We start from the raw sequence: 24,255 nt of genomic DNA, 5'->3' as shown, positions 1-24,255 counted from the left end.
AGTACATGGAGAGAAACCGTAGAGACGATACGCGAGTAAGTTTGTGTGGCCTGAGCGTAACACATTGTCAACGTAGTTAGGCATGTTTTTTTTCTGATTAGGGGGATGAAAAACTTGTTAGATGTTTACGTTACATTTAAGATTACGTTTACCTTACGTTTAGATGTTTTAAACACTGGCCACTAATTTACTGACAAGAAGCCATATTCGGAATTATTCCAAGACTAAAGTTGCTTTGTTGAACAGAGGAGGAACATTTTCAGCGAAAGTGTTAGTATCATCGGCGTAAAAAAATACATGTGTTAGGGAGATAGTCGACAGGTCACTAATGTATACTTCGAAGAGAAAGGAGCCGACAAGTGACCCTTGTGGACACCTGAGTGCAAAGACATCTCGAGCAAAACGAGTGGCGTACCCCTAATACCATACCCTTCCGCTTTCATGAGGATAATACTGTGGTTCACCAGATCAAAGGTTTTAGCGAGGTCGAAAAAGACCCCACTATAAGTAGTTTGGCCTATATATTCAGTGGCATGGATGAACGGTGGTAGATTTGTTTTTCACCTTTCTTATGCACTGCTACTGTGCTAACAAGCTTTAATTCCAGTGGAAGGATACCTGCTGAAAATAATTAATTGAACAATATAGACAAACGTTAAGCCAAGAAACTGTAGAAGCGTGCTAAAAATATTGATGATATACCGTCATCACCGTAAGATTTTAATGGCTTCGAGGACTCGATAATAGAGGAAATAATGCCACTGGATGTCGGGATCAGGGTTGCGGAATGGGGTCTCCCATTCCGTTCCAATTCCATTCCGAGGAATGGAGATTTGTGGTAATTCCATTCCTTTCAATTCCTCGGAATGAAAAGGTATGATCAATCCCTACTCCTGGAATGGCTTGGCAACCCAATTCCATTCCGTTAATTCCCTCAAGACGAGAAAAGTACCGGTAACCGTACTGTCAAGTCGAGCAGTGCTAGAGGAGATTGCCATTACCAAGCACGGAAAAAGCACAAAGGCAAGGTTATTTCACTCTTGACCGTATGTAGGTGCGGTGCAAGGGGCGCGAGGGCAGAAACCAGCACGTTGAAACCAAAACTGTCACCGGGGCACTCAGACCATTCCAATCCATTCCTAGGACAGTTTCCGCCATTCCATTCCAATTCTATTCCGGGCTCTGCTAAATCTGGAATGATTCCGGAATCATTCCAATTCCGGAGTGGGAACTCCGCAACCCTGGTCGGGATTATAAAGAAACACTACACTCCTCTATCATGGGCGGGGGTGGCAGGGGTGTATGCACAGCAAGAGCTGGGGACTAGACTCGGCTAAAAAATATTGCAAAAGTATTCCTTAAATAAAGTTGCTATCTGGAACGGATCAGAAACTGGAACACTGTTGCGTAGAAGGAAGCGTGTACCAGCTGGATTTCAAGCAACATTTCCTGATAATGCAACGTGACGCCAGAGGTGATTTGGGAATAACAATAATTTGGGGCTTTACGCGTCACGAGAAAACTGCGATGATGAGCGACGCCACAGTGTGAATTAATTTTGCCCACTTGAGGGTTCTTTAATGTGCGCCGAAATGTGGACACACGACACACTACATACAGGGTGCGTCATTAAAAACTTACCAGAATTTTCATAAAAAAGCTGTGAGAGCAGCATAGGTGTTGTTTTTGCAGTTGAGTTCTACGGCCAGGGGGTCATCCTCTGGAAGAGAGTATGTAACTACCAGATGAATAATTACCTGAAATTCATTAATTAATTTTTTAACTAGGGATTTTCGTGCAAAGTCGAGATAGCAGATTGAGAGACTATCCTCGTTGAACACCTTTCCACGTTTAAAAAATCCTGAAACACGCACTTGAGGTAAAATATCCATCCCCGAATTTCGGTATGCAAATGAGCCAAAACCGAAAAAGCGCGCCTGAGAAGCGCATCACCCACACCGACGGAGGCTTATCTGTGCCGGAGAGCGGTTTTTCTGCCCAGCTGAGCGGCACCCACTCCAATTAACTCCAGCGCTCCAAATCACGTGGCCATCTGACGTGAAATGAGCGCTGTACTCCCCGCGTTCCCGGTCGCCGCGGTTTCGGTTTTGGCTCATTTGCATACCGAAATTCGAGGATGGATATTTTAGCGCACGTGCGCGTTTCAGGATTTTTTAAACGTGGAAAGGTGTTCAACGAGGATAGTCTCTCAATCTCGCTTCTGCCCGAAATTCCCTAATTAAAAAAATTAATTAATAAATTTCAGGCAATTAGTCATCGGGTAGTTACATACTCTCTTCCAGAGGATGTCCCCCTGGCCGTAGAATTCAACTGCAAAAACAACACCTATGCTGCTCTCACAGCTTTTTTTAATGAAAATTCTGGTCAGTTTTTAATGACGCACCCTGTATAACGCCCCTCGCTGAAGAGGGTGTCTGAGTAACTTGTACCCTTCCACCAGGCTACCACCGTCCTCGGAGTTCGAGGTGCTTTGCAGTGATTTGAGATGAGATCCCCGCTACATTCCCCAAATGTTCAGTGAGAACCCCTAACTTTTTCATCTGTGTACCCCTTACAGGGGAGGCCCGTTAGCTTTCAGCTTTAGACATATATCGGTAATGATATGTTAAGCTGTTATGATGTAACTATGGTAATAACCCCCCAATTTTTTCTAACACCCCTCCGTGTTCGAGTTTCTGGATAAGCCACTGGCGCTTTGTGTTACTTCACGAAAGGAAACTGAGTTGTTCGTAATAGCCTTTCTTAGCTTACCGAAGCGCGTTTTGTAGAACATTGTTATATCTTTTGTAACTAGCACGAATCACCTGGTTCGGCCGAGACAGTCTAACATTCGTGTACAGATTGTTTTTATACGTAATACTCCTAGCAATTGCTCTTGTAACCCACAGTTGTCTAACCGTCGATCGTCGAGTGTACGTGAGTATTTTAGAGGCTTTCCGTATGATATTTGTGAATGTAGAAGTAAAATAACTATATTTGTGCTCAGCATTAGGGAGTGCAACAAAATCCCCGATTCCTGCGCGAGGAGTCTATCCACATTAACCTTCAGCTAACTTCGCAGCGCACCGAAAAATCTCGTTCTGTAGCTCTTCCGTAAGACTCCTACAAGATTTTTTCCAAGAGTTCCAAGATTTTCCCCACCGATGTCTGTAACAAAAAATCATTACGAACAAACCCTCCTTCTTGAAATTCTATTTTCGTTTATCATGGCCACCGTCAGGCTTCTGCCCTGTTTTTCAGTTTGTGTGTTCCAGGCACATAATAGTGACATCCCCCAACGCGTGTCCCTGGTCGTAAGTTTTCCCGCCCATTAATTATTAATTCGCCTGCTGCGAGTTTAATGAACCTTCTTCACACGGGCGTCGTATCCTAGCGGCTCTTCAACGAAGCACGCTCGGCGCCAGACAAATCAAATACACGTGGGCATAGGACAAAGGATCAAAGCCTTCTCGGATTGGGACCGAAGAGCTCGCTCTGTTCGTGCGGTATCCCCAGTATGGCGACTAGAAGAGGAGGTGAAATCAACGTCAGACCTCCGAAGGGAGAAAAGACATTCGCCTCGTTCATGCTCGGGCGAGGAGGCTGCCGTGGCGCTGTTGTCGGTTCTTCGATTGTTTTCTCGTTGTTCCCTGCTGCGGGCTGCACCTATGGTTCATGGAGTTAGTGAGGGCCGATAGCCATCCAAACACTATCGATAGTACTATCAATGATTGATGTGACTACTCATTTGACTATCGATACTTTTGATACGATAATTTTGAACAAAACTATATATCGATGTTTCAGCTGTCGATAGTAAGCATGACAGAGTCCAAACCCCGTTGCTTCAACAACGTATAAAAGGGTAATTCCATTTTAAATCGACCAAGGAGCGCCGATGACATTTTTTGATTTCAGTGAAAAATATATATGTTGGAAACGACCTTCAGTGAAGACGAAAGCAGGTTCCCGGAGCTTCCTACAATCAACCAGTCCACAGATGGAGTGGGGTTAGTTGGCATCGAAAATGGTTAAAAATTGGGCTGTTCGGTTTTTGGAAGATTCGAACAGGAGGGACGCAAGACAAGTCTTGTGCTTTTGATAAAGATAAAGCCACTAGACATGCTGAGGGTGTGATTGGGACCCTTGCGGAAGAGGGCGTTGTTGGTTCAGGATATAAAGCAGGTTTTTGACAATAATAAATTCTTGTTCGTCAGTCTGTGCCTGTGTGTTGTGCCGTCTTTTGACTTGTTCCCCGGCACTGGGGTTTTATCGCTTTTAAAGTAGGTTAGGTGGCGCAGTCTTTGCAACATAATTTTTTCTCGCGAATTTGCAGTCTTACTGATGCCATTTCATTCGTGTCACAGCCCTCATAGCAGGCACACGTAAAGTCTGGGCACTCTGGTATACCTGTACGGAGTGAAAATGGTATCAATTTAAAGGGACGCTGAAGAAAAAATGCCAAAATCAGCAGATGTGAGAAAAATTGCAAAGATTTAGCGCTCATATCTCATTGACGGCAGGTCACATATCCGTAAATGAAGTATGCTTTTAATGTGCAATATTTTCTCTACCGTTCAATATATAGGAAACCATTCTAACCCGTTTCGTTGCCGAAAGAGATGTCAGTAAACTTAGGTGGGAGGGCAGGAAATTGCCAATGTCATACCTTAGCCGCTGCAATACTTATTGCAATAATTTTGCGGTTACTGAAAGGCCAACGTATCCCCTAAATCCAGCTGCAAAAATATGTTGCACTATTTTTGTAGAGTGAACGCAGAGAATTTTTCTCTGTGCCCAGGTCTCGCCGTTGCGGCCCTGCACTTTGGAGTGGCACGCCGTCGCGCGTTTCCCATTTCACGGGGCCTTCGGTCTCCCTGATGTTGCATTGATTCCCGCCGCTGGCACTTATTTCTGGACACGTCCACGTCGGCATTCTTATTTACGTGCAGCCCTGTTATATGCCGTTGCGAGACCAACAGATGGCGTCTGTCTATTGTGCCGCAGCGACTGAGAGTGCTGTACTGACTGACGATATGTAGCTGAGTATAGCAACAACTTTTGAAACAGTTTTGTCAATGCTGCACAAGGTATGAATTTTTAAAATTAACTTCTATACTGGGAAGCGCTACCAGTGGCTGATTGCTGTATCTGCCGTCTTCATTACAGCCGCAAAAAGAAGTAACACAATCTGTCGGCCTACATTGCATAGGTACCATATGCCTTTCTGCGAAAAGACTTTCGCCTCGTTCATGCTCGGGCGAGGAGGCTGCCGTGGCGCTGTTGTCGGTTCTTCGATTGTTTTTTCGTTGTTCCCTGCTGCGGGCTGCACGTATGGTTCATGGAGTTAGTGAGGGGCGATAGCCATCCAAACACTATCGATATTGGCGATGGAAATTATCGTGACATCTATTTATGACATAGTAATAACAAAGAATGAGGGACGCATTCTAACGACAAGGGTTCGCCTGGTCTGGCGTGGTGCAAACGTCCTCTTATTGACGAAATCCTGTCTGATTGACCAAATAATGTCGGGACTCAGGGGATGCATATGCTACCTATGCAATGTAGCCTGACCGTTTGTTGGTACTTCTTTTTGCGTCTAACAAAGACGGCACACCCAGCAATCAGCCACTGGTACCGCTTCCCTGTACAGAATCTAATTTTAAAAAGTTACACCTTGTGCATTATTGACAAAACTGATTCAAAAGTCGTTGCTATACTCAGCTACATATTGTCAGTCAGTACACTGCACTCTCAGTCGCTGCGGCATAATCGAGAGACGCCATCTGTTGGTCTCGCAACGGCATATAACAGGTTTGCACGTAAATAAGAATGCAAACGTGGACATGTCCACAAATAAGTACCAGCGGGAGGAATCAATGGAACATCAGGGCGACCGAAGGCCCTGTGAAAATGGAAACGCGCGATGGCGTGCCACTCCATAGTGGAGTCGGAGTGCAAGGCCGCAACGGCGAGACCTGGACACAGAGAAAAATCGCTGCGTTCACCGTACTAAAACAGTGCAACATATTTTTCCAGCTGGATTTAGAGGATACGTTGACCTTTCAGGAACCACAAAATTACTGAAATAAGTATTGCAGCGGCTGAGGTGTGCCATAACAAACATCGGCAATTTTCTGCTCTCAACTAAATTTACTGACATCTCTTTCGGCAACGAAACGGGTTAGAATGGTTTTCTATATATTGAACGATAGAGGAAAGATTGTACATTAAAAGCATACTACATATAGAGATATCTGACCTGCCATTGAGAAGCCATGAGCGCTAAAAATGTGCAATTTTGTGTCACATCTACTGACTTTGACATTCTTTCTTCAGCGCCCTTTAAAGTGACACCATTTTCACTCCGTGCAGGTGTACTATAGTGCCTAGACTTTACGTGTGCTAGCTATGAGGGCTATGAAACGAATGAACTGGCATCAGTAAGGCTGCAAAGTCGCGAGAAAAAATCACGTCGCGAAGACGGCGCCACCTTACCCCCTCTCTATCAGCGGACTGGTTAATCGTAGGAAGCTCCGAGAACCTGCTTTCGTCTTCACGCAAGGTCGTTTCGAACATATATTTTTTTTCACCGAAATAAAAAAATGTCATTTGCGGACCATGGTCGATTTTAAATGGAATTACCCAGAAGTCACTGCTCCCTGTTGTAGTATCAATCTAGCCAAATATCTTTTACAAATACTTACACAGTAGATATTTTTCTCGTGAATTTCATCGCACAGGTATTGCACTACCTGTGCGCGCAACTTCTGTGTGTTTGTTCGTTTTCTCGTCTGTTTTTATCTTTTAATCCGTGGCAAAAAATTGTGTATTACCTCATATCAGTGCCCAAGGACAAGGTTGTGGTTCAGATTTAAACAGCAAAGAAAAATATTAATTTTAATTTCCTTCACAAATAATACATCGGCGAAATGGCATTATCGCAGATGTTTGAGGAAAGATTAAACGTGTTTCATCCGACTGTCGAATGAAGTCTGCAGTCACACTGAGAAAGCTAGTCTTATGACACTGGTCCTGCTGTCGCGTCGCGGTGGTGTCGCGTCAGTGTGTCGGTAAGTCGGCGAGATCGTTAGATAACGATGAGCGTTCCGCTATTAGAGAGTTTTAGTACATCGTACGCAAAGGCGATACCGTACGTACCAGATAACGTTGGTTGTTCTGCGCACTGCGCGAAGCTCTCTTTCTGTTATGGGCGTGCGCAGAACCGTCAACGCTATCCCTTACGTACGCAAAGGCGATAGCGTACGATGCACTAAAACTCTCTATTGTGTCTTGTCGCGAGGTGTTGAATGTCTGTCACACCACTGTGACAGGCCCATTAGAGAATTGTGAACGATCCCGACCCCGTATCGCTGTCGGTAAATCATATATCAGTAACGTCCGACGCTCCAAACGAGTCAGGCGATTGCCTTATCATGTTTTCGGAAGCGAAACTTCTACGTTGTCCTAAATCTTGCTGTTGTGTCTGGTTACTGATAATTAGGTATCGGCACACTACGGATTTATAATTCGCTGTGAGGAAAACCGATAAGATAATTCAACTTAGTTGTCAGATAACAACAGACAATTTGTTGGATATGCGAGAATGGGAACGAGTCGATATTTGGGGAGTCGCTAATAAGAGCTTGTATCCACAGGCGAATTCACCAAGTGATTTCATAGCAGCTGATGTGGTCTCGTGACCTGGGCATAACATGGTTTGTTGGGTGGTCGCAGCTCATGATAGCTAGCAGGCTGGTGGCCTTACTTACTGATAAAAAGTTATGAAAAAGGTTCTATGCTCTCATTAGGGTGAATTGCAAGCCCTGTTGTCCAGTAAGCACCTATCGATAAGAAACAGGTGACTGATAAGGATTAAGTAATCAAGATAACTGGCACTATAGAAAAACGAGCTGCTGATAAGATAGAGTGACACGTGCAAGTGTGTCCTGTCGGCACCTTAACGCAGATCAAAATATGCTTTACTTATAATATCATTATCGGTTAGTATCCTGATCAGTCTGCAACGACTTATCAGTCACTACCTCTCAGCCAACACACACACAGTCCAACGATGGCGCAGCAGCTCGCGCTAATAAGCTGGTATAGTTAGTACTATGTACTGGGCACATGGAGAGCAAGAGCGAGCGAGAGATATATGATGACGATGATATGGGGATGACTTCCGCTCACTGAGCAGAATGCTACCCCATTGCTATGGAACCCGTTTCACAGCTATGGCAAATGAAATCACCATAGACAGATTCTTCATCTTACGAAACAATCTCACGACTGTTATTGACACTGATGTGAAGGAGGAAGTAAAGAATGAGGACCGACTGTGGAAGGTCCGACACTTCATCCAATCAATCCGGGCTTGCCTACGTCTACCTTGTTCGCCAACGGTCAGTATTGATGAACAAATGATACCTTTCAGTGGGGTGTCAAATGCGGCAGTACGTTCCAGGAAAGCTGCATCCCACAGGTCTCAAAAACTTTGTCTTGGCAAGCCCTTCTGAACTCGTACTTGATTTTGAGATCTTCCAAGGGAAGACTCCCCTGCCCAAGACAGCAGACACAAGCATGGGACCTGGTCCTTCGATGAGACGTGATAAAGAAACAAATAACTTACACGGAGAAAACTTACACGGAGAAAGTACAAACAGATGATGAGAAAACAAGGAAATGCAGACCAGAGAGGAACAGAGATGATAATGGAGTTCAACACGTAGTTCAAAAGTTTCGACTATAAGTGAGCGTAAAATGTCGCCATCTCTGCCTTTGACATTCTCCAGGGGGAACGCTACATCTGGGGAAAGCCACGCTTCTTTGCTCCATTTGACCCCTTTCTACTCGGGCACTGACCACGATCAGGTCAGTCACTGCCGACGTTTGCCGACCGAGAGCAGAGATGATTTCCGAAAGGCGAAAGAGGTGTTCGATACCCGCAGGGCTCGAAAAGTCGGCGTGCGAGCATGGCTTATCCTAACAAAAAACGTTTGCTATCTGCGGAGCTCTACCGTTGGCAAGTGTACGATTTACAGCACTCTGCGGACAAATCACACGTCTTTCCCGTGACCCTTCCAATCGCAAGAGAACAAGCGCAAATACCCAGGATTCTAGGTCTCTCGAAAGCGCTTCATCTTTGGTTTGAGGGCACGAAAATCCAGATATGTTGTCAATGACAACGTGCACCTTGAAAAAGGTTTTAGCATGAAAAAGGTTTTACGGTTTACGGAACCCCGTTAGGTAAGCAAGGTTCACCTCTTGGTTTCGTTCCCTGCACTCTTATCCGGAATTCGTCATCTGGATGATAGAACGTGGCAATCATGGTGTCCGGATAAGCGTGACATGAGTAGTGTACTTTATGAAGTCAACTGAAAATATGAAAATATGATTTTACCTTTACAGAACCTTTCACATTCGGGAAGTGTGTTGAACTTGTTGTTGTTTCCACCACATCCAAGGAAAGTGAACGGTGCGCATTTCTTGGTGCGAGGTTCGTGGTAGAACATTGTTCTGTTTACGGCGCCTGGACATGCGGTGCCCGAGCTGTGTTCTGTGCGGCATGTTAGCCATATCGTATGCTCTGCTTGAGTTCTGGGAATTTCTTCAGAAGACTCTCCACCCATGATGATGCTCGTTATTTCATTACAGTCTGCGTGATGCAACGATCAGAGTACATTAACATGAATGCTGCGCTGCTCTATAATGAACAAATTCACTGGACACTCGTTTATCGGCTATTTCACTGATCACCCATCTCTTCTCCGTCACAAGCGTTGAAATTTCATTCCCATTGACGTCTCCAAACAGTTGTTGGGCTGTCAGCTTTCAATGTTGTGGACCTGACGCTTCAGCTTAGAGAACCCACTATCTCAACATTTTACTTCTGCTCGTCTGACAAGAACGAAAAGTTGAATAAAAGCGTAGTATGAAAATCTTAAGGTAATTTGTTACTCCGCGATGGAGAAGTCAGAAAATCACTGACAAGTGTGGGTACGTGACTTTGTGCCTGCTTAACCGATAACTAGATCTCCTATAATGTCACATAAAACGGATGTCGCCACCAGACGATGGGATAGATAACATGCGCCACACACGAAACTGAACCGAACCGGTACCCCGAACCGGTAACCGAAGCTGTTAGATCGGTTTGGTTCCGTTCAGTTCCAAGACGGCGTACGGTTCAGTTCCGGATCAGTTCCAGCTAAGAATAGAGATTATTTCCGGTTCGGTTCGACGCTCTGACCATGAATGCGAACGGTATTCCTGGTGAAATCCTTGTCAACGACGTATGCCTCGAATTTATAGTGACATCACCGCGATTCACTGTTGGCGCCTTCTAAAAACCCCAGCGCATGTTGAGAATCTTTCCACACATCTGAAAACGAAAGGTTTCATTTTAAATAGGGAAGTAGTCAGGTTAAAAATGTGATACACTGTTGAGATTCATTATTAGTTTCATTATTAGTCAGTTAACTGTAAATTGTTTGTGTATTGTCACAAAACCAAAGCGCTTGCTGTTCATAATTCATAGGCAGGAGAGGATCGGCTACAACAGTGAAGCGACGATGTACGTTACAAGCGGGGTTAATTGTATTCTTTCGTTATAGGTGACCGTGGGACTGTATCGATTGCAAGGACGTGAGTTACGAACTAGTGTACTATTCCAGCATTCACGTTGGAACAATACCAGCGTTGATGTTCACTTCGGTTTCTTTACAGGTTGTTTCCTGTCTCAACGGTCACACATACTTGTGCAAAATTGCAACTGCTTTGCACATCGAAGCGTCTCTGGTGCCACTTGCTTGGACAATTGTTCGTCGGCCATTTGGTTTGAGGAACTGTCGTGTTCGTCACTAAGGATGATCTTGATTGAGGTTTGCAGTGCCAGCCTGTTCCAAGTTTCGAGGGTTGTACGTTCGACGTTTGGAGGACTGTCTGGTGCATTGGATGGGTTGTGTGTCCGTGCAACGTGTGCTCCATATGTGTGTGTTGGGATTAGTCAACCATGTAGGCTTTCCATTCGGCAAACGGTGATGTACTGGATGCAATATGAAGGTATATGTGCAAGGTAATAAAATTTTGTGTTTCATGTTCGATGTCCTTGGAGCAATTTTTTCCTTCTTGCTTCTTTTTTTGCGGAGCCTGGAGGTCATTTTTCTGTTAGGGAACTCGAGAGGGACAATGTGTCTCGAGTATTAGTGAGTACAAGTAACCCTTCAATACGTCCTGTGCACTGTGGTTCCTGGCGTTAGCAGGTATGTCGTACCAGTTGTTTCAGGGGGCACAGGGCAGCTGCAGCTTTCGCAGGCACCGCGTAACACAGTGAGAGTCAATAAGCAGAGTGCCCATTCTCAATTGAAAATAGTCAATCACCAGTCCATAAAAAGGCATATAAGAGTCAGTGAACACAGTGCCTAATCTCAAACGAAAATAGTTAATCAGCAGTAAACATAAAGGCACCGACCAATTATCAATAAGAAAAGATAAGAAGTAAACCACTCATAGATTAAATGTAAATTGACATTTGACTGGCAGATGTTGACATTAGTCAATTGATGACCAATTGAAAGGAGACGTTTATTTTCGTAAGGGCCGCTGAAGAACATATTGAGCTGGTTGGTAAGATATAGCATGTAAAGTTGTATTTCGCTGTAAAATGTAGTATTTTTATGTAGTATGTAGTTTCGCTAGGAGTATGTATAGGGTGGGCGTAAGCGGGGATGAGAAACTACGGCAACCTCACGTCACCATCGCGAGTGGTCGGTTCCGGTATTTTTTCCCGCGACCGGCGGGCGGCGCTCGGGTGGAGGCTCTTACCGGTGGGCGGAGCGTGGCCGGAGGGCTGCGTGCGCGCTTACCCGCTCACATTTTTCAGCCTGGGCCGACTTCTTTCGTAATTTTTCAATCTGTGTCGACTTCAATCGCAATTTTTTTCGAGCAACAACAGGGGTGCAGTAGGCGGTTTACGTGCGAAGGAGAGCCATACACGAAAGTACACGTGAAAATATATTTATTAAAGCCGTTAGTGTCAGAAATTATGTTATGACTCTGTGTGAAGGAGAAAAACACAGCCAAAAAACCTGATGGAGAAGAAACACAATACACGTAACAACGGTTATACTTATTACAGGCATGATACAATAGCATTCAAGGGGTATCACATATCATACACAATATTTTTTATTAGTGGTAATCAGGCATTTTCAATTAAGCAGAAGGTATAGCACATTTAATCAAAGAAGATATTTTTAATCAATATGATTACAATCAAAATTACAAGTTTTATTATAAAAAGTCTCACATTAATATACATGAGCACCATAGTGGAGTTTTAATTACAAACTTCTGATAGGATGTATGTAACTTCAAGAACAATAGCTGGGCCGACTTCTCTAGCGATTTTTTTTCAGCGCGCGGTTGGTGGCGCGCAGGTGAGGGGCTGTCCGGGTGCTTACCAGCAGGCCGACGGGCTCGGTGCGCCCTGGGTCGACTTCTTTGGCAATTTTTCCGCCTGGGCCGACTTCTCTAGCGATTTTTTATTTTATTTTCCAGCGCGTGGTGAGTGGCGCGCAGGTGAGGGGCTGTCCGCGTGCTTACCAGCGGGCTGAAGAGCTGAGCGTACATTATGGTTGTACACCCTGTGCCAACTTCTTTGGCTATTTTTCAGCCTGGGCCGACTTCGTTCGCTTCTTGTTCAGGTGGCGTGTGGGCATTTTATATGCAAGTAGGGGTATGCACACTGACAACATCGGGCCGACTTCTTTGGCCCATTTTCGCCCTGGGCCGACTTCATTCGCAATTTTTTTTTCAGGTGGTGTGTGAGTGGTTTACATGTAAGTAGGCGGATGAGGGGGTGTCCGAATGCCTATCAGCGAGCCGGAGAGCTGCGCGTGTCCTTATCGTTCTGTATTTTTTCACCTGGGCCGACTTCATTCGCAGTCTTTCAGGCGGCGCGTGAGTGGTTTACATGTAAGTAGGGACACGCACACTGTCATCCCAGCCAGATGATGATACCGTCACACCTGGGACTTCCTTCATCATTTTTTCAGCCTGTGCCGACTTGAATCGCTAATGTGTTCCCGCCACAACAGGGGTGCAGTAGGCGGTTTACATGCAGAGGATAGTAAAGCCAAATAGTGGCAGGAATTATGTTGCAACTCTGTGTGAAGGCAAAAAACGCAGCCAAAACCATGAAAATGAAGAAACACAATACACATAATAAAGAATATGGGAAGCTAAGTTGAGAGAAAAAATCATCCAAAAGAGAAAGCAGAAGGAATGCAATACACATAATAAAGAATATGGGAAGCTAAGTTGAATATTCCAACATGACACAATGAATCAATTTCTTATGATGTGAATAGCACACACGCAAGGAAATAATGAGAAACACGATCCAAAGCTAATAGAAAATCAACCATCCAACACGTAAACAAGAGGTACAAAAAGGATAAATAATTGAAAAACAATCTATCAAAACGAGAAACATGCACACACTTAACACTGAATAGCAGACAAACACTCTAAACGGCGCATCTGCCAACGTGTAAACAATAGACAGGAAAATAATATCGAAACAACCTATCAAACAAGAAACATTACAAATTTAATAAATTGAAATGGAAATAATCTATCTTTGGTAAAGCTAAGTTGAGAGAAAAAATTCATCAAAAAAAGAAAACAGAAGGAACGCAATACATGTAATAAAGAATATGGAAAGCTAAGTTGAATATTCCAACACGACACAATTATGCAATTTATTATGACGTGAATAGGACACATGCAAGGAGATAGTGAGAAACACGATCAGCACCTAATAGAGAGCCAAAACAATGCACAATGCAAACAAGGGGTACACAAAGGATAAGTAATTGAAAAACAATCTAAAACGAGAAACATGCACGCACTTAACACTGAATAGCAGAGAAACACTCTAAACGGCACATCTGCCAACGTGTAAACAACACAGGAAAGTAATATTGAAACAAACGATCAATCATTACAAATTTAATAAATTGAAATGAAAGTGATCTATCTTTTGAAGTATCATAAAATCATCCTTGCGACCTAACAATATACAATTTTCGTCCTACTCAGGCACTATAAACATTACCTTGACAGAGGTATCCATACAGCCAAGCAAGCAATCTATCTTTGCTACTGGAGCCCGGTGGGGTCTCTCTCCCCCTCTATACACCCCAAAAGCAAAGAAACCGCACATCCTTTGTCAATTAATGGGGTGGGGAAACCCTATCTCTTTTTCACATTCTTTCCTCCAAAAGGAAATATTCTTAGGACCGGTGTACAGAGGCGAAATTTTTTATTGATCAACTATCGCAAATAGACATTGGAATTATTCGATTCTCAAGAACACAATAAGAATTCTATCAACAAACAATAGCACGCAAAAAAGGAAAAAAATCTAAGAATAGACTTTTATGTCAGTGCAAACTTGTTTTAGAGAAACATTATCTAAACAAACGAGAAATATTATCGGCGGAAACAATACTCAACCAAAATATACTCAACCGGCGTGGTGCATCATGACAGCTTATGTGCTGCCCCAGCGTTGCCAGTGGTTCCGTTTGTTTCGGTTGAATCTCCCAGGTGCAGGCAGAGGTTGAGCAAAGTGGTGTTCAGTTTTGAGACTCAGCTGACATCCGATCCTTCTTCATAAGTTCCAGTTGGTTAACAAATAAGGTAGATAACTTCTTTTGTTTCTTTTTAACAGGTACCGGTTGGGACCCTTGGTATTAAGTTTATACATATCGACTCATTTTGTTTGTAGACTTGTGTGTGTCCTAAGATGATGACAGTCGTGCATTGTGCTTACACTGTTTTTTTTTTTTAAAGTAGCAGTGTGCGTCGCGTCTAGCCGTGCGTCAGACAGACATTTGAAATTATCGTGTGACCAGTACGCCAGGTGGGCGCAGAGTGCTGGAAATGGCATTATTTACATTGGACTGACGTATTGTTGCCGAATAGGTATTGAATATGTTGGGCAGACAGATCATTGATTAAAACGTACATCATTTATTAAATAACCAAAGAACCAACATAGTTGTGCGAGGACCTAGTTCAACTTCAAACAACTTTGTTTGCCGTTAGTGTTTTGGAAAGATAGGATGACGGGTCACAGTACAGAGGCATAATAGGCACCACCGATCTTCCCAAACTCTCACAAAAACATGAGCACCACTAACATGTTTCCGTTAATGACATGCTGATATAGAAAGAAGAAAAATGGGGGCGGAATATTAATTTTGCTGCACGCAGGCACCCATTTCACTGTCAGCTTGCTTTCCACTTGGACGTCGTCCTTTCATATCATGCCATATGCTTGTTGTGTCACTGCTGTAATGGTTACCGTGTTGGATTCTTTATCATGTGACCCTGAGTTCAGTTCCCTTGTGGGAAAGGCTTTTCTTCTTTTCTGTTCGTGCACCTACTTTTAGTTTCGGGGCAACGAAGTAAAGAAGTAAGTTGAACACTTGAGCCCCCTACATGTGCCATGTTTTAGGGAGCTGGCAGAAAGAAAAGAGACGTCTCAGGATCATGAGTGCAACATAGTAACGGCTCTACCAGCGAGACGGCAAACACATGTTGCGATATCAGAGGAGCGCGTCCAACTGGAAAGCAAGCCAATGATAAAATGGCTACCAGTGTTCTGCTGTCTGCCATTCTACAGTCGACCCTCATTTATCCTGACGCCTCCATTCCCCTTAAAGTTGTCCAGATCGGGGGGTATCTGGATAAGTGAAGCTTCAAAGTGTGGAAGGTATACATGTCCGTTCCTAGCATTCCTCTCCAGATAACTGGGGATCTGAATAAATGAAGTCCGGATAAACGGGGGTTGACTGTTTCTGGCCAAAATACTAATGGCAAATGAACTTGCTTGAAGTTCAACAGAATCCCTGCGCAACTGCATCAGTTCATTCATTGTTTATCAGATGTCGTATGTCTAAGTGAATGGCACCTGATATATTTGATGTGTACTTGGCAACGGTGTGATGTATGTAATGCCATTTCAAGCGGTCGACTCACGTATTAACCACATCAGCTGGTATTGACCACAGATCATAGTTTCGAATCCCAGAATGACGTACGGCTAGATACAGTGGACGCTGCTACTCAAAGAAATGACAGTGCAAGGACAACACAATGAGCTGATATGTATAAAGTTGGTGTGAATGGGTGGTGAGAGGTCAGTAGTCAAGAAACAAGGCAAGCTATCTACATAATATCTACAAGGTCTACAGCTACAGCTTATGATGGACTTGGTGTCACTTGAATCTCAAAGCCCAACATGCCTGGCATGGCTGGCAAAACACGAAAGCACCCATGATGCAGCACATGATGCGATTGTGGACATGGCGCCACTGTGCAGGATGCTTTCGCATTCTCTGAAATCGTCTGTAACAGTTAGGATTGTTTAAAGTACCACAGCAGACATCCATGTTTTGAAATGTTCGTGTCACATACGCTGCATGTTATCATGTAGTCCAAGTGCCTCGACTTTTTCCCAGCTTTTGGTTTTCAACAGTTGTCTACAAAACTTAACAAAAGTGACAGAGGCATAACAGAATAGCATAAGCACAGCAACAGTTCCATGATTGAAAGTCATGTTACGTCTTGCTACCAGTCATATCGTCGAGTCATGACTCATCTCCATTATGTAAATATATTTCACACCACTCATCCTGGATCACCCCATTACACGTACCTGTGGATAGCTTTTAACTGTCATAGTCATATCCATCATCCTACATAATCACCCTTTTCACATACGTCATAGTTGTGGTGATTTATGGCTTGTATGCTTTTGTGCCACAAAGCCACAATCACATGTTGCAGTTAACACTGCTGAAACTGAGTGCAGTTATGATACACACCTTGTGTACATGTTCTGTTTGTCTGGCCCCAGATGTTGATGGCTGTGGTTCTAGAAAAAGTTGTGATTGCAGCTCTGGTAGCTCTGGCTCTGTGTCCTGTGCCATTAGGCACTCAGCTGAGGAGTTCTCCATGTTCTCTTGGAAGTCGCAGAAGAATGTGTAGTCAGGGCACTTCTGTCCGAGGGCGAGTTTTCCCAATTCATGGCGTTGTATAGCATTCAGCAGAGGTGCGTTCGGGAACAGTCCCCCATACCGCATGTGAACAGCTGCTTGGTGTTTACAGAAGCCGCCTTGCTGTCCACTAGGACAACTGCACACTCCTGCATCTGCCCACACTTCATAAAACTGTCCACCTTTTTCTGCACTTGGAACTTGGTATAGCCTGTTTCCCAGAACTACAATGTTCTCCACTGACTCAGCAGGCATTCTGTTCAGAAGGCGATGGTACAGTAGTTGATGTGCTGATACTCGGCCGTGTGCGTGCTTGAGTATTCTGTTCTCAAAATATTTCTCCCACACTGTTGCGATGAAGTCGGCTAGAGCTGCTGCATTGAATGCCTTCGTGCGGTTCAAGACGATGTCCTTAAGAATGCGAACACACGCTTCCGCAAAATTGTTTGTGTTATGTCCGCGAGTACTGATGGCGGCTCGGAAGCACATCACCCATTCCTCTTTCTTCTCAAGGAGAGCATCCACTCTTGCAGAATACCCAGGATGGTACTGACTGTGCAGGCCAGCTTTGGCTGCTTCTAATTCTGCTTCGGATTTTGCGCGCAGTATCTACAGGCAAAGGGAAGAACATTTAATGTGTCTAATTTGATCTTGCCATTAGACCTCGGATCATTAGGTAAATGCCTAATTTTTCTGGTAACAGTATCTCTACCCTTTCAATACTAGGGCACAATATCCATGGTGGGGATTCCATAATGATGATCGAATTGTGCCTATAAGACCCCACTATTGGGTTGTTAGCACAAATTTTGGCATAAAACATGCACAAAACATACATTTTCAGTCGTAAAATGCCTAAAATATGGACAAAAGCTAAGGTTGCTTGTTACTCCACGCTCACCCTTTGAAATGCTGCTAGCAGGTTTTGCCTCTCATCCTTTCTCACATTATTCTTTGTTGATGTGAGCCATCGCCACTCTGCTTGTAGTAAGTGGAAGTGACACAGAAGCTGTGTCCCATCTGGCCAAATTTTCGCTAGTGCTCCCTTTTCCGCCATTGAGTGGTCCGTCATGAACGCTTGCGGTGCCTGCATTTTAATTTGCATTTGTTATCTCTTACCTTTCAAAGGTCAAAAGGAAATTGTATGAAATTATCTTGGTCACATGCATGGAAATTGTTTTGATGCTTATATCATTGTGTCTGCCTTCTGTTGCGTGCTAGACCTGACAGCATTCTGTAGTTTAATAAGAATAGTGTGAAACCTTCTATTTCGGTGCACCCTTTCCTTTCACGTATTGAAAATTTCACAGAATTAGACGACATGCCAAAATTTTCCATGTTACACCATGTGAAAAATCCTAAATTTGCATCTAGTGGTCATGAAAGTACCCATGGTGGCACATTCACAAATGATTCTGAAGTAGCATTTGGATTAATTTTGCGCACCTCGGGTGCTCCTCAACCTCAGTTTGGATGGCTGCATGTCTCAGTAATTTGCACCCTGTCTGTGAAATGCAAGGTCTTGATATTATATTTGTTTTTCTGTGTAGACAATAAGTCAGTCATCTTCAGTGAATGTACAAAATACTAATTGCATGCATCTCCTCCTTCATTACACATTTATTCTTCAGTTTATGTAGTTTGCGTAATAGACTTCTATGCCCAGTGAAAAGTTATACAAATAATGTGTAATGTGAAATAGCTAATGTATATTCTTAACAGAAGTCAGGACTAGAGTTCAGAACTACTTCTGAAATCACTGGATTTTGTAATCGGAAATCCCAGGGATAAAGAAAGATACTGTGTGTAACTTCAAATTGCAGATGATATGCACGAAGTGCTTATGAACAGAAGTAAACCAGGGTTCTTCCTTAAGGCCTTAAAGTTTCTGTCGAGAAAACCAGTGAGCGCAACACGTAGGCCCACACGAATTGCCATCAAGGAACTGAGGTGAATACATTCTTCAGTTTTTCTCTCTTTCCCTATTTTGCTCCTGAGGTGATGAAACCACTCTGGGTACACAGCTGTGGAAACTCTTTGTTGTGGTGACTAGGGTATTTTGGCAGCAAATACCCTAGTACAATACTAATACAAAAGTTAAATTGGCGCAGTTAAAAACAGTCTGGATGATAAAGACTTGCGTACCTACTGGAGGACAACATGCTAGCACACTCTCGTGAATGGCTTACGTGGTATTTATGGTGAAGCGCAGAATGGCAGTCGAGGTTCATCATGACATCAACGGTACTGCTATTTTTTGTAATAAATACAAGGAGAGCGTCAGGCATAGCGATCTTGTAAGAGCTCTCTAGAGTATGCTCGATGTGGTAACTGCAATCTTGCAATATTCTGAAGAACCATAACTATGATGTGAGTCGTTGATACTAATATAGCCGCATGTTTTCCATGAGTAGATGCACAAGTTATGATCATTCAGACATTCGAAGGCCACCCTTATCGCTAGCCGCCCTCTTCGAAGCAGCAGGTTGACACAGACAGAGAAGGGACAACACGACTTAAGAAATGACTCAAGATGGAATACCTGCAATCCTCCAAAGCAACTGGGATAGTGGTTTCGTAAGAGCCCAAATGCCTCGGCGTAGCCCTCGGTACTCTGGGAGCTATGGATTATTGCTGCGATTGGAACCGCACCAGCATTTGTTGCTGCCAGAAGCATTGTTACAGTGCTGTGTGCAGCATCGCAGGAAGCAGTGGAGTCAATGAAGACTATTTCCCTTGCTGCATGCAGCTGCTGCGTCCTTCTCATAATTGGGGTCACAATCAGCACTGCCCATACACTACCGTCTTGAGATCTTGTGAAGTGAAGTGCCACCCCTAGGAAAGCATTGCAGCAAAGCGGTGGGTACATATTACTCTGTTCCAAAGCAGTGACCAAGAAATGCATTGCGCGTACAAACCTTGCTCAGCATAAAGCGGAGCCTTTCTCTGAAGTTTTTCCACAGGATCAGTGGCAGTACCGAAGTTATCCATACGCCACAGGCTGTGCCAGTAGTACACAGTGCGTGGCATAGGGTTTATGGCACTGTTTGCGAGCTGTAAGGGCCCGTCATCTTCAACACTCAACTTGTTCTCATGGAGCTTTATTGCTTCACCCGGTGTCATACCATCTTCAAAGTAGCCCAGGAAGGTGGACTTTGTGCCTGGCTCACTTCGAAGACGCCGGAGTGCATCAGTACATTCAGTACTGTGGTTGTGTGATGGTTGGAGCTTTATTATTGCTGGCAGAGGAGGAGTTCTCCTAATGTATGGGTCAGTCTTGCTTGTTGCCTTGGTGACTTTCTTGATTTTTATGTCTATTGCTGCTTGACAGTTTGTAGCTTGACTTTTGCTGGATTTGTTCTTCAAATTGTGATGGCACTTCCACACTTTATGGAGCACCATTCTGTGATGTAATGAAAAAGAAAAGTGTGATAGCATGTCCTATCATTCTTTAATTGACTTTTCATTTTAGAAGAGGACGGTCTAACAGTAGCCTCTCGTCACTGTGAACCTCCTTTTCTGAAGTACCTTTATCAGTACATAAATATCAGCTAGTAGCCTTGGAAAAATCCAGTGTTGCCAGACCAACAGAATTCTCGATGTGACTACTGAAAACAAACCGAAATCCTGCAAAATCGACTGACTTTTCTTTTTCCCCATTGAAAATACTGTCCATCAGACCGTCAAAGGTGCCTCAAGCCAATGCTTGTGGTCCATGACATGCCTTCGGGTGCACGAATGAGCAGGTTCTTCACTCCCTTTACCGCGGTGCAGTGTAGGCTGTACACAGTGCACTAGCTCCTCTTGCTCATGTGCGATAAATGCACTGTTGCCTTTCACCTTTTAGACATCATACACTTTGTCCTTGTCCCCTCTTTTTCTGCTCGCCCTGCTACTGCTTGTCACACTGTCTTCTATTCATCAATGTTGAGGTGAACTTGTTACTGTAATTTACTTTTTTTGGTAACTTGTTACTTAGCTCATTCCTTTTAAGGTTCAGTAACTTTTCAAAGAACTTGTTACTTTTTGAGTAACTTAACGACTTCAAGTTACGGATTACTCTATTTTCCCTTTTCCCGAATTCCAGTGCGAAAAAGATGTGATGCGCAGCATTTTATTTGCACTTCTGCCTTTGCACAGTTCTCGTGACCCAGTCCGGTCTCCTTTTGTGGGCCGGGCTCAGGTCTTCTAAAGAATGGCTTTTTTTTCCTCGCCTGCCTTGTTTACATGTGATCTATGTCAGCCCATACGGCAGCGTGCGCACAATTATTGGGATCTTTAGTGAGCTATGTGGGAGTGGCTAAGGTTGGAGTGTAAGGTTGGGGGGGGGCTCGACCCCCCCCCCGTCCCCCGTGGCTACGCCACTGCAACTAGCTTCATGTTTCGTGCGAGGATTTGTAGTTTGCTTCGCGCTGTTAAGCACCATAACAATGTCTATAGCTGTATTATAGCTGGACAAGTAGTTCTGCCATCCACTGTATTCTACTGACCTTTTTTTTTTTCTTTTTGAACTGCCTTATCAATTTCAGCCTGAACAGTCTGGCAACACTATTCTACATGTTCTTACACTAAAGAGCGCGTCTGCATGCATCATATGCTTACCTTGAATGCTCGTTAGACGGTCTGGTGACTTTGTACACGATCCATGAAGTGTGAGTGCGTGTCCTGTACTCCACTCGCTGACATCTGCCTGATTATTCAAGTCCACGCGAAAAACTTGCAACTCCGCGGTTGATGCATCTGTGTCCTCGACACACGTAAAAGTCCGACTCTCAGTCATAGCGAAGACTGGGCAAAGAAGCTTACATAACAACGAAAGCGGAAAAAAAAAAGACCAATGCAAAACCGAAAGGACTGACGTGAATTCGCTCGCACAAGAGGCGTTTGTCAAGAGGGCGCGCGGGCTGATTCCTGCGCACGCGCTTGACGCGTTCTCAAAGTTTTTAACAACAAAGTTTTTAATTAGCCGTGCTTGTGCCAGATGTGTCGCATACAGCAAGTGGCTGTGATCCACCCAGACGTTGGTCCATCGCCATAGGGAAGGGGGGAACCATGTGTTTTACAACCGACCCTTTTCTCAGTCTTTCCATCTTTGGACCGATTGTGTACTGCCTACGGCAACTAACGAAAAGTAACCTTGTGGTGATGCAGTACGAATACATCCAAGCAAATTTGTTGCCTTGCTTTCCAATGCCAGAAACTCTTCTGGCTGTCATGCACAGTGCAGTTTTACTGTAATAGGCAATTGGGAGCCATAGATCCTGCTGGGGTCGGGGTGTAGGCAGGCTTGTACAAGCAGCTGCTAAAATATTATTCCCCGAGTCTGAAAAAGTTGCGTTGCACAAGCGGTCTACCGTTATGGGGCTTCCCTGAATTGAGATATGATTAAGGCCCCTTCCCACAATCGGTTGGTTTCGATAGAGAAAACTTACACCTGATGATAACTCTTTCCTGATACGCCAGGCGTTCCTGCTTCCTGACTACTTAAAAAATATCGTATACGGAAATTAATTTAAAATAAATTACTGCTCAGCCACTGCATGCAAAGTATCACTCGATCAGCTGCACATTCCTGTAAAGGCGGCTTCGTGCAACGCTTCCGTGCGCGGTGTCAAGCCCGCTTGAGAGACCACGGTCGCGAGCGCATTCGAAAGATGCTCGGGAAAAATACAATCACTTAGGAAGACCGCGTCCGATTCTATACCGTTCGAACAAATAACAGAAGACTATAATATTCGCGCCTCATTAGAAATGTCATGATGCGATGAAAGTCGGTCCTTTTCACGTTGGACTTCCCAAGCATTGCGCAATCGCGCTAAGTTAATTCCGTGCGAAACGTGTAATTCCACGGAATGTGTTGATGTCATGGAGTTATGAGGACTGGGACGAGGTAAGTGACAGATGCACCCTCGAGATCCATTATTGTGCCTTCTTTCCATGCTCTCGTGTACTATGTAGAGCACGGGAATGTACAGGGAATGGAGTCATCAAAATACAAAACAAAAAAATGAAAAGTCACTCAACCTCCATCGCACAACAGGAACAGCCATTACCCAAATTCAATACCGGACGATAAATTCGTTTCCGTTTCCAGTAATTGAGGACCGTGGTATGCGTTTGCGTTATCGTTATCATCTCCAATTTCGATAATACACAGTTTCTGTTTCCGTTACCATTACCCTTCCCTGCTACCATGTACTAGCAAATGTAGAGGCAGATCGAGCTCGTGTGTGTGTTGGTTTTCTTTTTTCGCCCAAGCTCAGGCTTCTTATCACCGTGGACATGCAAATTACTATGTTTGGCAAGTGGTCGCTGAAAGTACCAGTCTTTGAACCAGTGTTTTGAGGATGCCTGCTACACTGTGGCTCTTTGGTCTTGCATCAGGGTCGCTGCTGTCTTCCTGATTGGAATGTTTCGTGATTCTCAGACTTGCGTATATGTCTATGAAGAGGTATCACAGTGAAGAATGGAGATTGGTCATGCGCTCTGTATTGCCACTCAGTGTACATATGCTACTGTGCAAATAAAGGTTACTAGCTCACTACGTAAGGTGGTGTGGTCTGTTTCTGGAATCTGCTCATCACCCCAGGATCCATCACCAAAAATGAGGAACCAGTTGTAAATGGAATGATGTAGTAACGGCAGGTGATGGAACACCTCTCATTTGCCCATAAGAAGCACAACATTGAAGTCTGGAGTGGCAGCACTAAAGTACCGTCAACATTGCTGTTGTCTTTTGCAGCTTTAGTGTTATGAGCCAGCCTGACTTTCAGTAGCAAATTCTCTCTTAACTTTACATAGATCAGGTCAGGTCACAGGTCAGGATTTTCACACACAGGATTCAGGAAGCAGGGAGGTGCAGGTTTATTGGAAAAAAAAAAAAAAAAAAAAAGAAAACGGAAGAGAGTCTACGGGATTGCCAGCACTCTGCAGGTTTGCAGTTATATATAAGGGGTGTTTCACTTAAGAGTGACCCAATTTTTTTCTTTCAAATTTTTTTCCAATTCAATTGAGATAATTAGGCTAATTAAGGATGTACAGTGATAAACAGCAGCTGGCACTGAACATCAGCATTTCCAATTAATTAGCCAAACTATCCTTATTCAGCTTGAAAAAAATTGAAAGAAAAAATTTGGATCACTCGTAAGTGAAATATGCTGTATGTTTTTGTTCTGAATAC

General features: G+C 44.0%; 1 protein-coding gene across 1 annotated transcript in view; it reads right to left on the bottom strand.

The window, feature by feature from the left end:
- Positions 1-24,255, bottom strand: part of LOC135383256 (carboxypeptidase inhibitor SmCI-like) — an 87,182-nt gene that overhangs the window by 13,430 nt on the left and 49,497 nt on the right. The window contains exon 2 of the mRNA XM_064612794.1: positions 9,407-9,661. Coding sequence (XP_064468864.1) covers positions 9,407-9,661 — 255 coding nt within the window. The remainder of the gene's footprint in view (positions 1-9,406; positions 9,662-24,255) is intronic.

This window comes from Ornithodoros turicata, chromosome 2, assembly GCF_037126465.1.
Source record: "Ornithodoros turicata isolate Travis chromosome 2, ASM3712646v1, whole genome shotgun sequence".
Classification (NCBI taxonomy): Eukaryota; Metazoa; Arthropoda; class Arachnida; order Ixodida; family Argasidae; genus Ornithodoros; species Ornithodoros turicata.
This window is presented reverse-complemented; position numbering and strand designations above follow the sequence as displayed.